The 17463-nt window shown below is 44.0% G+C and overlaps 1 protein-coding gene across 3 annotated transcripts in view; it reads right to left on the bottom strand.

Moving 5' to 3' along the window:
* Positions 1-15782, bottom strand: part of CRIM1 (cysteine rich transmembrane BMP regulator 1) — a 174623-nt gene extending 158841 nt beyond the window's left edge. The window contains exons 1-3 of one of the 3 annotated variants that reach the window (XM_086878121.1): positions 15752-15782; positions 15086-15457; positions 1065-1238 (exon numbers count right to left, since the gene is read on the bottom strand). In XM_086878121.1, the coding sequence (XP_086734247.1) occupies positions 1065-1238; positions 15086-15437 (526 nt within the window). In that variant the 5' untranslated portion in view covers positions 15438-15457; positions 15752-15782. Of the gene's footprint in view, positions 1-1064; positions 1239-15085; positions 15627-15751 lie in introns of those variants that run through there. The other 2 variants (XM_086878123.1, XM_086878122.1) reach the window with 2 other exon arrangements.
* Between the last annotated feature and the right edge of the window lie 1681 nt (positions 15783-17463).

Below are 17463 nucleotides of genomic sequence, written 5' to 3' on the forward strand. Positions count from 1 at the left end.
CACTTGTACACCTTTAGTGAGTGACATTGTGACCAACAATCATGAGTATGTTTCTTCAGTTTTCCACAACTCCCTGTAGTCTGTAGCACAAAACCAATTTTCTTAACACAAAAGAAGAAGTACAAGAGATGACATCACATCACATTTCCTTATGTCAAAAATTCCCCTAACTTGAAATATGGTCATAGCCTTACAAATACATTAACTTTTCCAACACGACTTTAAACATTGGTTTAAAGTAGTCTAGTTAAGCAGGTCCACACCACTAATCAACTTCTGCGTGGACCTGAACACTTTGGAGAATAAATGGTAATTGCAGCATCACAGAAATGGTCCAAAATCACTCCTTTAATTGCTGTTCAGAACAATCCAGAAATACACCCTGTAAATTTAATTCCAGCTGGATATATTTGAGCCAACTCATTTCCAGTTTAACCATAAGCAACAAAAAGAAAAAAAAAAAAAAAAAAAAAAAAGCAAAACAAATATAGATGTATACATAAGCATAAACATATGGGGCCTAATACAAATCTAATCAAAGGAACTGTAAAATACAAGCAGTAATGTAATGTAACATGTAAACTTAAAGAAAATAGCAATTCATGCATTCATATAATAAAAGACATAAGTATAATCAGTAACTACTCCTTTTTCTATGCCTTTACTCTTAAAGTCCACTGTGTTTATTCATGATTCAGTCACACCAACACATCTAAAGGGAATTCCAGTGAAGATAAGCAAAGGTAGCTACCACAAACTACAAACAGAACCATTAAAATCTTAAAATCTGCAAACATCACAGCATATAAAACATGTTTTTTTTCTGTCTTGAACTTAAGCATTTGGAATTCCAAGCTTATGAGGTACTATCTTCCTCTAAAATATACACCTGTTCTCTGACATGTAGAAGACCAGAGAGGTATCTGAAACTGCACAAGTCATCCTCAAACAAATACACTATAGTATAGTATTTTATTCTGTACACTAGTACAGAAAAATTCTAGTTTTTCATCAACTGCACCGAAAAAATTACTAACTCTGAATTACTGAAGACAAGTGCTTACCTTCAATCCTTTTTAAGGCCGACAGACAAGTATCCCGGCTTGGAAACTCAAACGGATTATTACAGGTCCGAATGGTGTCGCATTCGCACTTCCCGTTGATTATGTTACAACCTGTTATAAGGTTTTCATTGCATGGTTCAAATCCAAGAAGCTGATCATCATCCCAGTTTTCATCTAAAATAAACAAACAGACTCGCTCACTATTGGATTTCAGCTGCAGTACGTAAATTTCAGCCACTTCGGAGCTGGGTGCGATTCACTTCGAGTTCAACACAGTGCTAAACAGAAGATAACAGATTAAAAAAATAACGGATTAATCTAAACAGTGGGATTTGCCAAAGGCCATGTCTCACAGCTGTTCCACTGCCCATTTTGCTAAAGCAACTGGCATTGTTTACTTCCATCTGTATGAAAACTATGTCATCTCAGGAAAAAGCATAGCTGTAGTACAAATGAGTGCTTTCTAACAGAAATAACTTTTGCAGATAGTTGAAGTTATATTTATAATGGAAGTGAGAACATTGTACAGAATCTGCAGCTGTTACAGAAGTCAAAACTGAGTCAGAAAGACAGCATTTTAAAAGATGATTAAAAAAATCACATAGAATTCACTCCATGGAAATAACTTTTTATTACAGAAATGCTGCAAGATGCCAGGCCTCTGATTCCATTATATGACAAAAAATCCGTTTTCCAGCAGTCCTGAATTATCATACATATTTCTCAGAGAACTGATCAAGCACATTGCACTCCTTGCTGTCAAGGGTCATGTGATAGTGGGGCCAAGATGAGTCTCTCTCTGCTTAAATAACTCTGTTCCTTTTGAATCAGTCCTGTCAGATGTGTGTAACTGGTATTCCCACTCTACAACTGCCCATCTTCCTTTTAGAAGGCCACATGCAACAAGGTTAATTTTTATTTTTTTTTTTCTCCAGAAAGAAATACAAACCCAAGTCAATCCAGAATTCCAAAAGATTACCAGTCCTACAATAGGTCAGTTTCCTTAGGTCAAGTGCACATCCCACCAACTCAGAAGATTAACCAAGACAGAAAAATAGAAGAGCCTGAATTTGAAGAGACCCTCAAGACCATCCAGCTCCAATTCCCTTGCTATAGACTGGGACACCTTCCACTAGACCATGTTGCTCAAAGCCCCATCCAAACTAGCCTTGAATGCTACCAGGGCATCCACAACTTCTCTGGGAAACCTGTTCCAGTGCCTCACCACCCTCACAGTAAAGAATTTCTTCCTAAAACCAAATCTAAGCTTATTCTCTTTCAGTTTTAAACCATTCCCCCTTGTCCTATCACATGCTTTTTTTAAGCAAGATTGAAGAAACTAAAAAAGGCATTACATATTCTTTGCTAAAGAATGCCAGATGTTTTATAGAGAGACAAGCTTGGAAAATTAAGTGCTACAAAATAGTTGCAGAGAGTCCACTAACTTCAAGTAATGATAAAAGGAAAAAATAGATATTTTTAATCTTTATATCCTTACTTTCAACAGCAGCACTCACACTGCACATTCTAAGTAGTTCACTCCGATTTTATTTACTATCAGCAAGCAAGTTTCCAATATGGATCCTGCCAATAAACACTTCAAATGTTAAAATATCTTTATGCAGGTGGGTTTCTTGTTGTTGGGGTTATCAGAGGCTGTCCTCCAGAGTGAGAGGCCACAGCCGATACAAAATTGTCATTTAGTAGTCTGATGCTCAACAGAAGCCTAAAGACTAATAGCAAATAACAATATATACACACATATTCTGATGATGGCAAGTAAATTCTTTCCACTCATAGAAATATGCAGAATATTCATTAACCTGAAGTTTTTCCTGTTTTGGAGGGGAAAAAAAATATCTAGAAAGAGCTGTTTACCAATTCAGTACTGTACGTGATCTACAGGAAGCGTCACAGCAGATTCTCACAGGTGTATTTCTCCCTGTATAACAAACTCCTTGCCTTCTATTATGAGCTGGCAAAGTATCCTGCTGACAAAAAAAGTACTGATAATCAACAAAGTCCATTTTAGATGTGACGATGGGAACCTCCATGGGAACCTCATGGCTCTTCTCCATAAAAATAGCAAAGGAAGAGTAGTCACCAACCCCAGGAAGTAATTTTTTTTCTTAGCTTAACCTATCATCCAATACAGCAACTGTATCAATGAAAGTCAAAGGAAGCGCAGCAGTTCCTGAAGAGAAACTATTAAAATTCTTTCAAAGGAAGATGCCTCTTCAGTAATTCTTGGGACACTCTCATTGTGATGAGGCTATGTGTACAGAGGAAAAAAAAACAAAACCCTGAGAATTTGGAGAACAATAATACATCCTGTTTTTGAGAAACCGGAATACAGCCTGGACAATTTGTATTTTAGAAGTCACAGCAGCAATCCATGTGAGGACAAGAACAAAAGCTACACCTATGGTCCAAGACTCGCTGTTTGAAACTCTGTAACAAGGACCACAGCTTCATCCAGATCAGCCTATCAGCATTCAAGTGCTTGTGTAGCTCCTAGTTTCTGATACAGGCACTCCTCCTGCACTCCAGGGTGCAGGACAGGAGCCCAGAGGCAGTGCGTGCACTCTCAGCCCTGCACCAACCAGGCCACTGCAGTGAAGACTGGAAGGACCGATGGCGATGCTCTGCTGCTTTTCTAGCAAGCCATTTGTGCTGCTTTGCCTTCTGGTATTTCAGCACTAGATCTTCTCAAGGCTGACAGATCAGCAGCATCTTGTCACACGAGAGCTGCCCACCCCCCGTAAGGTGGGACCCAGCTGGCACGGAAAGCAGAGCTGTCCCTTACCTGTGGCAGAACACCTGGATGGAGGTATATGCACACTGTGACACTACACACACTGATTTTCTGAACAGTTTAGTGGTTGGTACCACATCTGCCAGCTCTCATGGGTTTCCAGAAAAGGAGGTACGTAGGAAGCACATGGCCCAACAGTAGGTGCACCTAAAGTCTTCACTGCCACACACCTCAAAAATTAGCTCAGTAGCCATTAAAATCTTAATGAGAAATCCCTCAGTAATACTTGTTCAGACTATACCCCTAACACGTTGAATCATCAAACAAGGTATTTATTTTTCATTATTCAGTGTGAATAGAGAAAAGTTACATTCAGACAGAAAAAATGCAAATCCAGTTTGAGCCTGCACATCTACCAGCCTGCTTTTCACACAAGTTTATTTAGAAGCAAGATTTCCATCAATGAAGTAGCAAGCATGTAGCAAGAGCTTATTTTAGTTCAGTAAATCAGTGCCAAGTCTACCATGATTGTTCATACAGACTACAGACTGACTCCTTTTCCTAGCTGATTTAGTCCTTTTATGAACAGAATTTCAAGGTCCTGTTAGATGAATAATTGTTTAGCACTTAGAATAAACTCTCAGAAGTCGTGTCAATATAGGCAGAACAAAATTCTTTGGAATGGAAGGTACAACCACATGAAAGTATTCACATGAGCTAAAGGGATGAATCCAGCATATAATTTCAATTCCAAACTTTGGATACTTGATGCAAATGTATCTAGTGCTCTCATTGATGCAGATAAACAGTGGTCCAGTACAGCATGCTCGCACCTTCAGAGGTCAGCAATATTTCAATTGACAGTGGAATGATTTCTTGTATAAAACATATAACCTAGCTTCTATTACTCACAAAGATCATCATGTCCTGGGGACTACTCCAAAAATAAGCTTGTACGCACCAGTGATTTGGGACCTGGGACAGTTCACAAACTATTCCAGGCTGTATACATTTTCCTGCATGCTCTGCTTGACCTCTGTGGATTCCTTTTAAGAAGACTGGTTTTTTTTATGCCTACCTCTCAAACCTGTATGATAGGAACAAAGAAACTGAAATGTAATAATTTGTGAAAGCTTTATTTCTCTGCAAGCAGGGCCAACAAACCCCAAATAGAAGAATCTATGCCTCAAACCTTGGTATGCATATCCTATTCCCTAGCTATTTCTAGGACATCTAAAAATACAAAAATCAAGTATGTACTTAAGACTAGAGGTTTTTTTAAGCAATGCAGCTGAAAAGAAGCCCAAGTAAACTACTGTTTTTCATCCAATCTTTGTTTAGCTGTGATTTTCACCACCTCACTGTGCTGGCATGATCAGGTAAGGGCAAAAAATCAAAGGGCTGCACTTTTTAGCCATCCCAAGTTGTCACTGGAGTCTTGTTATACAGTCACTTAAGTACCTTTTGCACACAAGCCTCAAAGCAGTTCAAATGCTCCCAGCAGCCTCATAACTACAGCTTCAAAGTCATTTCTCTTTCAAATAATTTCTATCTACATGCAGTTCCCCACTCTTCCCAACTCATTCAGGCAAGTTTCAGATAATAAAATAGTTCTGCATATACTCAGATCAAAGTTAAGTCTTGGACATAATACCTTTTTAATTCTTCTAACTGTGCTTTCATACCAAAAGGTAGCACCACTGCACATTAGTTCCAAACTTTTTTTCCTTTTCTCTTCTGTCATTCATATAATCACTTGATTTCTGTAAAGCAAATGTTTCAGCTTGCTAAAAATTCACATACTGCTCTGGTTGCTGAGTATTCCCAAGTTCTGTCATAGCATGCATCTAAAGTAGGGAAGAGGATTAAGGCATTAACAAGTTGAACAAGAGGTCCTTGAACAGGTCTAGTCTGGGAAATAGTCTGAGAAATATGTCTCTGGTAAGCAGCATTCCATCACTTCTTCCATACTAAATCCTACATACCAGCACCAAGCAAGGCACGATGGTCACAACTAAAGCATTCATCTTCTTTGCCTGAAGAGCTGCTTGTGTTTTTAGAAAAGCATGCCACTGAGAAACCAACTTTAAGCCTTACTTTCAAAGCACATACTACCTCACTATAGTAACATTTATTATTTATTATTCCCCATTGGCAAAAGATCATCTCAAAACCAGTGCAAGCTAAAAGTACAAGGAAAGACCTTCTTAGAGACTGCTTCTCTGTTGCTTAAATTTTTGCTTTCCCTTCCTTCAAGTTCTCAATTCTTTCTGCCTGCCACAGAAACTTGTCTTTTGTGCCCCAACCCTTCTCTTTCTTTCTGGACATCTAATGAATGTCAGCTATTGTTTGAAGAATGTTATACTGTTCACCTTCACAGTTTAGATAATGCATCACCTCAAAACAGCAAGAAACACACTGAAATGATAATTCAAGTAGCAGTGTTGAAAACGAACACACAAGCATTTTGCCCACAATAATCATCTGTTTACCACCCTACCCTTTGAACTGTAATTTGACTGGAGTGGATTGAGTCAACTACTGCAGCATGGTTACTTTGCTTCTTCCACCTTTTTTTTCAGCATCCCAGGTAGTTCTCAGGACACTGAGAAGAGCAAAGACACCATAAAATATATTGATGATTTGAAACTGTCCAAGTCATATTTTACAGACCCTTGCATCCTTCTAAATCTGCATTTGAAGACAAGAGAGGAAAAAATCCTTATTGAGACTGGTACGTCCCTCTGGGAACTGGGAGGCAGAAGGGGGAACCTTTCAGAAACTCCTGCATAAAACTAGATCCAAGGTCTGAGCCCCACCACTCCAGCACGCTGGTATACACAACAGCATTTTCAAATCAGTGGTATTCATTAAGATGGTATGAGACTCTGAAAGGATTCTAACTTGCTAAAATAAAAAAAGGAAATGCTTCTTGCCAGTACTCTCGCTTCTCTTTGAACAGGAAAAAAGAATGATGGAAAGGAAATTCATGTTTTGGAGGAGCTGAACAATAGAAATGACTAATTACCACTAAAGAATGCTTGAAACCCAGCCCTGGACCTTGAAAAGCAGCAGAAGGAAAGGCTAGCCTTGAAGTGAGTTTGAGATCACACACTGGCTTCAATCCTTTCCCCCCTTGCAACTTATTCCTCCGCTGAAGTCATGAATCAAGGACTAGAGCCAGCAGAAACTTTTATGGTAAGACACACAGCTGAGAGTTTTGTGAGAAAGCATTTTTTTTTCCACATTTTGGAATGGTCTATTTTCCAAGATCAAATCTTCATGTGGAATGTACAGCAGTACCAAAGGGTTTTGCAGCTTCCTGAGAAAATTTCTAGTCAAAGCTAGAAAGCAGAACTGTGCCATAACATTTAGAACACATGCATGTAATGCTTGTCTCCAGCCTGACTGCCTGCTTTATCTTAGTGTGTACCTCAGGTGATCAAATCCCCAATATAGTGAGAAAGATTTTCACTGCAGCAGATCTTCATGTGTCTGAAGACAGTTATTTCATACCAAGGAATGCAGAAAGTATTTAAACAGACCAGCTTTCCAGTAAATTATCAGAAACTCTATAGAAGTCTTGAGGAAGGCAAGGAGATAAATGGAAATGTTAAGAGAAGCATGTGACAAGGACCACTACTGCAAGTTTTTAGGTTTTCTTTCCCCCACACTGTCTTTACTTCTCCAGGTAACCTCCCCTCACTCTGCCCCTTTTTTTTGGGGCAGGGGGGTGGGGGAGCAGGGGAGGGAGGGATGAAGAGAAGTGTGTTTTGTTTTTTGTTTTATGACTTTCACTCTTAGGGTTCCCCACAGCGAAAGTAAATGGTATTTCCAAAAGCCTTCTTCCCCAAAGATGATCTGAAGTAATAAATCATGAGTTTTGAAGTCTGACCCCTACACATCTACACACCTGAAAAAAAAACTTACAAGCAAATTATTTTAATCTGATGACCAGAAACATGTCTTGTTCATAAATAGCTGACTGAAAATACTTCACTGTGTCCCAGGATATAATTGCTCAGAAAAAGCCTCTGCCAGTACTCCCCTGATTAGAACGAGCACAGACAGTGGTGTTTCAGCTGTCATAGCAGATTTTTCCTCTAGCTCTAGAAAACTCTTTGCAAAAATAATTGCTAAAGCCTCAGAAAAGGACCAAAGCTTCATAACCATTTTCCAAAGCAGTCTAAAATTCCAATTTTTTTTCTTTTTTTTTTTTTTTTTTTTCCAAGCTGCACTCTGCACCCACACACTTCAGAAGCCTGCATGTACAGCAGCACGCAGCAGCTTCACTGCAAACAAGTACTTGGCTGGCAGCTTGCTGAAGCTGCTAGGCAGAGGCAAAGCTGACAGGAGTAGGAAAAGTTTCGTCAAAGACAAATTCTGGAACAGGGCCATGAATAAAGCAACCTATACCAAGAACAGTCCACACTATTGTAAGAAATCTGATATCCTAAATATTTTGCCACTTTCCCCTCCAGTCATTAATGCAGCACCACTGAACATCATAATTACAACATATTTCAGAGGAATTGCACCCCACACTTCTTTGTCACAGAAGACTGTAGGAAAAACTGAAGCCTGGATTTAGAATTACCCTCAAGGCTTCTTTTCTTTTCTTTTCCTAAAAACTAACTTAGAGATAGACATCAAGTTAGTCATTTCTATTGTGAAAGCAGCACAGGTTACATCACAGCACATGACCCCAGCTTTTTATCAACAACCCATCAGTGAGGGGAAGAAATACCTCCACACACACATCCAGCCTTTCTGAAAAAATCTTGAGGACAGTACAACACAGCCTGTAGCAAAACACCGAAATTTAATTCATTTCAAGGATAAGAAACCAAACAGAATGGGCTCTCTTGGATTCAGAAACATTACAATTGCTAGATTTTTCATCAGTAAAAAAAAGACCCAAGCCCATCCAAACAAACAAACCCCAACCAACAAGTGAAGCCTAACAGTGGCTATATAAGGCTTAAAGTTCAGGAAATGAGTAAGAACATGGGAATTGGTGCATGCCTATGAGCCAGTCAGTGCTTTTCCTCCTGCCCATAACCCTGCATTCCCCAGTTCATTTTCTTGTTCAGTCTTAATAAAGACTTGCAGTCATGACCCACAAGGTGGTAACGTGATTTGCAGATTCTCAAGTTAAGTATCCAGCATACCCAGTGAAAGCTGCTGGGGACTGAGTACTGCCTCTGGTAAAGGTGTGAGCTGCTTCCATTCTTCTCAAAACATTAGGAAGGGCTTACTTCCCCAAAACAAGGCCAAACTAGTCTGTCTAGACAAGAGCTCCCCCAGGGACTATTTTTAATCCATATGCTTATGTCGAATTTAATCTAGATGGCCTCTATGCAGTTATCTTCCCATCTTAGTTTATGTTGGTAAATTTCTCCCTGTTGTAAGTTTCTCCATATATATATATATATATATATATATATATATATATATATATATAAGCTTTCTGTGTCAGTATCAGTCATTTTCCATGTTCCAGTATTGTCAGACACAACCAGTGTCAAAGTCTCAGCAAAACCCTGAGTTCTTGATTTCCAAGTTTACATTCCCTGTGGATTAAATGCATTCTCAAATGAAAAGCAGTTTATAAGTCACAAGAGATACTTAATAGGTCACCTCTACAAAGTATTTAATCCATTAAAACAAAGCAACATTTGGTTATGTCTGCAAGATCCTACATACTTTACTTATTGAGATGAAGGATTCTTAAGGGGGGCACAAAGTAAGGAGGGGAAGAGGACAGCATTTTTGAACCATATTAATGGGTTAATTATTGCATAATATGCCTGTCAGTGAAATGACATTTTGGTTGACTAAGTACCAGGCAAGAAGTTAAATTATGCAAGAATCCTTCAATTAGCCAGAGGGTGCTTAAACCAGCAAAGATGCCTAGGGGCAAATTTGAAGGTAGTTTAAAAAAAATTAAAAAAATCTTTAGAAGCACCATGATTTTGGGGAACCTGGTGAAATAATCACTTTCTGTGTGGAAAAATTCACATAAACAGCAGATGCTTATACACAGTTTTAAGAACTAGAAACAAATAAAAAGAGAATATTCCTCTTACAAAAGTTGAAGAACTTAATAATCCAGCATATCCTCAATGACACTTCTAGTTTTAAACTAATTGTGCTGATCCACAACAGCAAAATCCTACTAATTCCTGCATTACATCTGTTAGACTTTTCCATTTAATTTTTGCTGAAATACTGGAACCAAGACATTTCTAAAATTGAAACACGATGCCCAGAAACAGAGACGAAACCATTTCCAAGTCAAATAAGCACCTGATCCAATTCAAATTCCATGCCACACTCAGAGTTACATGCTCTTACTGATGTTGAGATTTCAGCATTGATGGAATACAGAGTAGAAATAGCTTATAAATTATCCAGTCTGTGTGTAAGACGTCAGCGTTTTCCTAGTAAGTGTTTCTGGGGGCAGCAGGGAGGAGGACTAGGGGAAGAGGACTGTTAAATTCGATCAAGACTAGCGTATCAGAAGCTGAATAATCACCAAAGAACTACTTCTCATTCCAGTTTCACAACTTAGGTAATTCTTCTGACTGTTTACTTTTTTGACAACAAATATTTTTTCCATTTGTCTCCCTGATAGTCTGAATTGCTGACAGCCTTTGGACAAAGTACTTTGTCTTCACACCCACAACCATTGCTACACCACTTAATATTGATGAAGCCCCCAACCAAATCATCAGTTCTAGCACTTGATGTTACTGAAAGTAGTTTTCTGCACACACAGGGATATCAGAACTACTTGGACATTTCCCCAGCCATTCACTGCATAACAAAGAAAAAAACCCAAACAAACAAAAAGTTAAGAAATTTGGGCTGCACTGTTCCAGTCCAAACAGATGTAAGCACATCTGGGTTACCCACATGCAGCTTCCAGATTACTTGAACTTCAGCAACTTGTACTGAAAGCAAAATACTGCCTGATCTTTAGGGGACTGGACTGCATCACAGGCAAGAAACCAAGCATGCAGTATAGCAGTCTGCCTGGAGACAGAGCACCAAGTTGAGAGCTTTGTGTCCATTGACCCACCCATTAGAGAGCACAGGACTGAAAACAAAGTTCTCCAAAGGGTACTAGCTACCAAAGTTACTTATGATAAAAATGCCATCAAGACTGCAAGGCAAGTTGTTCTTACTTCAGTAAAGCAGGGAAGAACTGCATTAGCACTCATGTAAACCAATGCCTGAACAAAACAAAAAAACAAGCTCAGCTTTCCTCTTCCAAATTTTGAAAAAAAAGCTAGGCTTTCAAGGTTTAAATTCTTCTCATCAGCTCCAGTTTCACTAAGCTTCAATTACATACCATACACTGTGCCCTTATATATTTCTCAGGGAGGAAAACTTGGAAGATTTATGGGTGGGGAGAGGACAATGGCCACATCCAAACTCTCCCAGCTTGCCCCAGCAAGGAGTCAGACAGACTGTAATGCTCCAAACTCCCAAAAAAGATGCAGTTCAGTAAATGAGACTAGGACTAGCCACAGTAAGGAAAGCTTCTGCAATCATCCTAGGAGACAAAGATACATACTTCCCAATACTTGCCTAAAATCTGCTACAGCAACCTTCTCCTGGTCCCAAGTGAACTTCAGAAGTTAGTATATAACTTTAAGACAAGCTTTAAGGACTCAAGGCAAGCACTAAACTACCTACAGTAAGCAAAAAGAGTACAGCAATAACAGTACCTTCCCCAACCAAGAAAAAACACCCAACTAACAACTAAAGCAAAAACCACACCCAAACCCCATTCAAAACAAACCAACAAACCAAAACCAAACAAAGTAATAGAAATTATTGGTAAGCTAGTGGTACAGTGATACCTTCTTTCAATGTCTAGCTGGAGGCTAATTGATACGGAAGCATATTCTAAAGAGAAAATAAGAACACCTTCAGACTAACAGTTTTGTTAACCATGCATTTCAAATATATCACAGAAACTTAAGTTTCTGTTACACAGTTAAAAATAACTTCCAGTCACTTTCAGTGCTATATTATTTGCTACTGTCATGACCTTGAAGAGTTTAGCAAAGCAATCTAGGCCTCTTCAACTAATAGCACAAGAAACTGTGGAAGCATGGAAACATACAAAAGAGAGTCATCTCAAGAAATGCTTTCACAAAGTAACCTCACTTCTTTGGCAGAACTTTTTCAAGGCTCTCTGATCCCCTGGAAAGCCAGAGCCCTGCCCAGCTGCAGAAGCCAAAGCTAAGGTGTTTCCAGAGAACTTCAGTCTAAATTCTTCAGTGGTGGCTCTAGGATTACCTTTAAAGGTAGAAAGTAAAGGCAATTCATGCTTTTCATTCAAAATTTCTCAACCTTAAGAGTCTGTGGAAGGGGGTGTAGGCTCTCAACACCTCATAGAACCAACCCAGCAAATCCCTGTAAAGGATGTTGTAAAGTCAAGAGACGCTGGAGGTGCACAAAGCCTCTCAAGAATGCCCTTTAGGAGGTGTAGCTACCAGCACAAGGACCTCAGAATTATTACTTACTAAGAATACAACTGCATTTAGGAAAGGCGTTTACTCACTTGAGGATAACAACACAAATGGAGTGCTAGAACTGCTTAGAGAGGTGGTTAAGGTGGTGAGATAAATGAGAACTTCAGCTTTTAGAATAATATAGGAAAAACCCCCTCAGGATCAACAACAGATTTCATTAATAAACAGTGCTTTAACAAAGAATGGTCTGTTTGTAATTTCAGAAAGAGAAGCTACCAGCAACAGATGCCACAGAGACTTCCCTGTCAGGTGTTATGGAACTCATTTACGTCAAGCATGCTAAATGCTAAAAACAAGTTAGCAGACAAGTATTTCTACCTGCTGCTGTTCCAGCTCTCAAAGTCTTCTATAGCCTAGCATATGCTGACAGTCTGAAATAAGACAGGGATGAAGCTTCAAAAATGATACAAAAAAACATGCTTATAAGTGTAGCCAGTAGGGGTCATTTCAGTGTAAAAAATTGCAATGGAAGAAAAGTCTAGAGACGAGAAGGAGAGTAAAAACATGAATTTCTATTCACACAGTTCTTTAAGACACTTCCATTTCCTCCTCCCGGGACTGGGGAAGGAAAGGGTTTGCAGTCCCGATGTGCAAGATGACAAAAAAAGTGCAGCCTTTATTCTGTCAATGGATAAAGGCATGGCTTAATACTGCTCCTAGCAGGCATCACCAGCCTAGCCTGTTGCATGTGTGCCTGTAAACTGAACAACTGTTTAGGTCATCACAATCAAAAACACAGAACTATTCAAGCTCATATTAGCAATCAGAAGTAGTACAATCAGTACCCTTTTATCCTTGCTGCCACCTCACGTGCAAAACACGCACCATGAAGAACAACATAGTACCTCTGTTCCTTAGAATGGGGCAGTTTCCTGACAATTCACTAATAGGTGTTCCAGGACTATTTATTAGACTGATGGCTCAGCTCGGTTCATTTTCATTTATGAGAATGAGAATTAAATAGATAAAATAAGAAAATTAAATAGGAAAGTTATCTCCCTCATAGTTAATAGATCGTTATCTCCCTCCCTTAGGACTATTCCTATACGGACAGCTGGAACTAGTTTCTAACCACAACACTAATTGAAACACAATCTTGCCAACAAATGCTTCATACTATTTTCAACAGTAGATGGGACGTGTTATGAGTTGAACTACAGCAACGTACAGATTGCATCACTTCAAAGGAATGAAATACTCCTAAACTGCCAGAGATGTCCATACTGTGATACAGTAAGGGAATTGGAACATTAAGGCCTTCAATGACTGTAGACTTTTTGTTCTTTTAACCATCGAGAAGGGGGGAAGCTTTTACTCGATGACACACGACAAGAGAAACTCCTGCAAAACCAGGTAAATTTTCCAAGCACCTTTGCTTGTACTTTTCTATTTAGAAAAGCTTGTCCAAAACATATTAAAAATAAGAAACTAGAGCAAGGTACATATTCAGCAACATAGTCTCAACCAAGGTCTTCAAAATAGTTTAGGGCCATTTAAAAATATTTAACAGTCCAGCTTTTAATCTAGAGCTCATCCTACCCAAGCATCAGCTCCCGAGGCTGACAGCATTGGTTGTAGCACAGGCGGGACACACTGCGTGCTCTGCTGTGGTTTGCAATTTATTTGTTACGGAGGCAAATGGAGTTTCAAACTAGTAATGAGCAAGCGCCAGGACAAAGGTCAGCTGCCCACTAAAAATGACCGGGTTTAGCTTTCTTAAAATAGTGCATCATTTTAAATGCAAGTTTTTTGGACAGATGCTGCCTCACCAGCTCTCTGGACTTTCTACTGCCCTCTACCCGCCGAGAGGAGACCGCCTCCGTCTCCTTTTCCAGAATTGTCGAAGCTCCCGCTCCGAAACACATATACATTTATACATATCTCAAACTAGGGCTTATTTGTAATCTCTTTACAGCGCCATGTTTTCCCTCAACTTGGGGGAAAAGGCAATTGGAGGTACAAGAGAAAGAAAGACTAAAAATTTGTCTCTGGCCTTTCATTAATTTATAACACATAAAAAAAAAAATAAATTTTAGGAATTCTGATAGATAAAAAACTGAAGGGGGGCGGGAATTAAGTCCTTGTGCATTTCCTACCAATTCATCCCCTCACTAGACGGCAGGAAGCTGAAGTGACTTTGAGAGGAGAGGTATTTCCCCTCCTTGATACTCCAGCAGGGAAAAAGACACCCCTTATCATTATATGCCGAGCAGGACAGGCAGAGAGATATTAAGTGACAGGAACAGGAAAGAAAACTTCATAACAGATGTCAGTCTTTGTTGTTTCTTTACACGGGAGGGAATCCGGAACAAGCATCATGTGTGCACGACTGACCTCCGAGATCTCCATCTGCCAAACTCTTCCCGAGTCCTTTATCAAGGAATTTTAGCTGGGCATCAGTAGCTGATACAAGCTACTAGCAACCCAGTGACATGCTACGGAGAATTAGTAGAACCCTAAAGTTTAGGGTAAGAAAATTAAGGGCAAAACTTCTAAGTTCAAGTGTGTGGGCTTTTTAAAGCAGGGAAGCTTAGAAGACACACTCGCAGATGGGACGGGCGGGAGGGCTGGAAGGGAAGGAGGGCGCACCGGCGCCTAAGACGTCTTAGGTGCGCCCTCCTTCCTTTCCCGCCGCCCACCGGTACCCCCACTCCGGGGGATGGATGGAGGGATGGAGGGATGGATGGAGGGAGGGATGGTGTCCCGCCACCTCTCACCTTCGCAGACGCCCACTTCGTACTCGGTGATGGAGTCTCCGTTGAGCGGCGGTCGGATGACACAGCGCAAGCCCCGGTCGCAAGCTCCGTGCAGCCCATAGACTCCCCCGCAGCTCTCGTTCCGCTGCCGAGCGCACATAAAGCAGCAGCCGCAGATCCCCAGCACGATGCTACCGGGGCAGCTCTTCGGTTCCTCGCATTTGGATTCGTCGCAGGGTAAGCAGACGAGAGCACGCGTCCCCGACTCGCCCAGCAGCAGGGCCAGCAGGAACAGCCACCCCGCGGCCGCCAGGTGCCAGCCGCCGTCTCCGCCCGGGCGTCTCCTCCCCGCCGAGACCGCTGCCAGGTACATCCCAGCCGCCGCAGCCCGGCCTGGGCCGGGGGGAGCCTCTCGGAAGCCCCCTCGCCGGGCGGCGGACCCGAGCGTGCCGCGGCTCCTTCCCGCCGCCCCCGCCTCCGGCCCCCCGAGGAAAGTTTCCTCTCTCGGCGGCGGCGGCGGCGGCTTCAGCCAAACTTCTCCTCCGGGTGGCGGCTCCGCCCGCCGCCCCACTCCTGGAAGCGGCGTCCCTCAGTCCGCTCGTCCCTCGCCCGCCGGCTCCCGGTTCCGCGGCGCCGTGCGTGCGAGCGGCTGCGAGCGCGGCTGCGGCGGCTGCTGCTGCTGCTGGCTCCGTCCCCCTCGCGTCCCGAGTCCCGACTCGCCTCCTGCCTCCCTCTCGCCCCGCTCCAAGTGCGCCCTCTGCCCTGCCCCCATTGGGCGAGGATCGCCTCCGCACCGCCCCGAGTGCCCGTCCGCGCCTCTCTCATTGGGCACTGCCGGGGCCGGCCCGCCCCCTTTCCTCCCGCGCCCCCCCAGCCCCAGATCCTGGGGCTGGAAGAGGCGCAGCGGAGGCGAGGAGCAGCCTGGGCCCCACAGCGGCCGCCGCCTCCGCCTCCCCCTGCACCTCCCCTCCCCCTCCCGGGGCTCCGGGCGCGGAGCGGAGCGGGGCGGCGGCGCCAGACCGCGGGGACGGGCTGGCGGCGGCCGGGGGGACCCCGGGGGCGGGGAGGGAGAGGGCCCCAGCCAGCAGGGCGATGCTGCGGGGAGCCGCGAATGGGGGGCCTCGCCGTCCCCGGCCGTGGCGGCGAGAGCCTCCTCCTCTTCCTCTGCCTGCTCCCTCGAGGGGCGCGGGGATCCGGGACGGGGAGCGGCTCCGCGCCCTCTCAGCGCCACGGGAGAGGAGAGCCGGTCGCTCGCTCCCCGCCCCGCCCCGCCCCGTTCCGTTCCCGTAGCCGGGCTGCCGGGCTCGCCCAGGTGCCCCGCGGGTGCGGGGGAGCCGTGGCCGACCCGCTCCGCGGGGGCGGGAGGGGCTGTCCCGCTCTAGCGGCCCCGCAGCGCCGTCCCGGGCCGCCCCTCCGCCCGCTCACAAACAAGCGGCGGTGCCGCCGCTCGCCCGCCGACCTCGGCACCCAAAGCCGACCCCGGGCCGCCTGGTGCTCTTCGCCGGCACACGGGCAAAAGGCGCCCGCGGCTGCCGGCCGGTCTTCCCTACCGAGCGGCTGGCTCCGCTGCCCAGAGCCGGGCGGGCAGCCGCGGCCCTGCCGGCGCCCGGTGCGCTGGGGCTGCGCGGGCCGAGGACGGCCCGGAGCGGCGGCGGGAGGTGCGGCGGCGGCGCTGTGGCGCTGGCCCTGCAAGGCCGGCAGGCGGCAGCGCCCGGCGCGGCGCTCGCTCCGGCCGAGTGCGGCGGGCCGGAGGTGCCTGCCCCGAGCTGCAGCGGGCGGGCGGCGGGAGGGAAACCAAGAGGAACGGTGTTGCCGAAGGTCAAAATGCTGTCTTATCTGCGGGCGGCAGCGACCGGGCGGAGGAGACGACACGAAACAGGAGGTAGTTGGCCGCGCAGGGCAACCCCTCGGTATAATCTCAGAGAGGGACCTGCCGCTGCCTTGTCCTGCCCAGCCCAAGGTGCGATGGCAGCTTTGGAAACGATGGATCCCGCGCTCAGGACTGCCCGGAGCTGGGCTCGTTTTGAGTACGAAGGCATTGGCTCTGCAAGTGGATTTTGTCAGCTGCAGGGTGCTGAGCCTGGGAAGACTTGTGTTGCATGTACCGGTGCCAGCGATTTGGGAAGGGGCATCTGGAACCTCAATGGGCATTATTACAAAGAGGCCAAGCTATGGTTTCTACGGTTTCTCTAGTCCCGCATACATGTGCATTTTGGCACAACCAATTCTCATACCGGCTGTGAGTTGCTATGGAAAAGCGAAGCTCCAAACTGGCAGTGCAAAGTTGCCACCAGGAAGAGACAACGCTATAGTGTAAAAGCTTTGTCAGCACTACTGCTATACATATATACTAGTGCATACCTTTTAGGTGAGATTTAAAAGCTCTGTAATTCACTCTT

This window comes from Cyanistes caeruleus, chromosome 2 (assembly GCF_971803275.1).
Source record: "Cyanistes caeruleus chromosome 2, bCyaCae1.hap1.1, whole genome shotgun sequence".
In the NCBI taxonomy this organism is placed as follows: Eukaryota; Metazoa; Chordata; class Aves; order Passeriformes; family Paridae; genus Cyanistes; species Cyanistes caeruleus.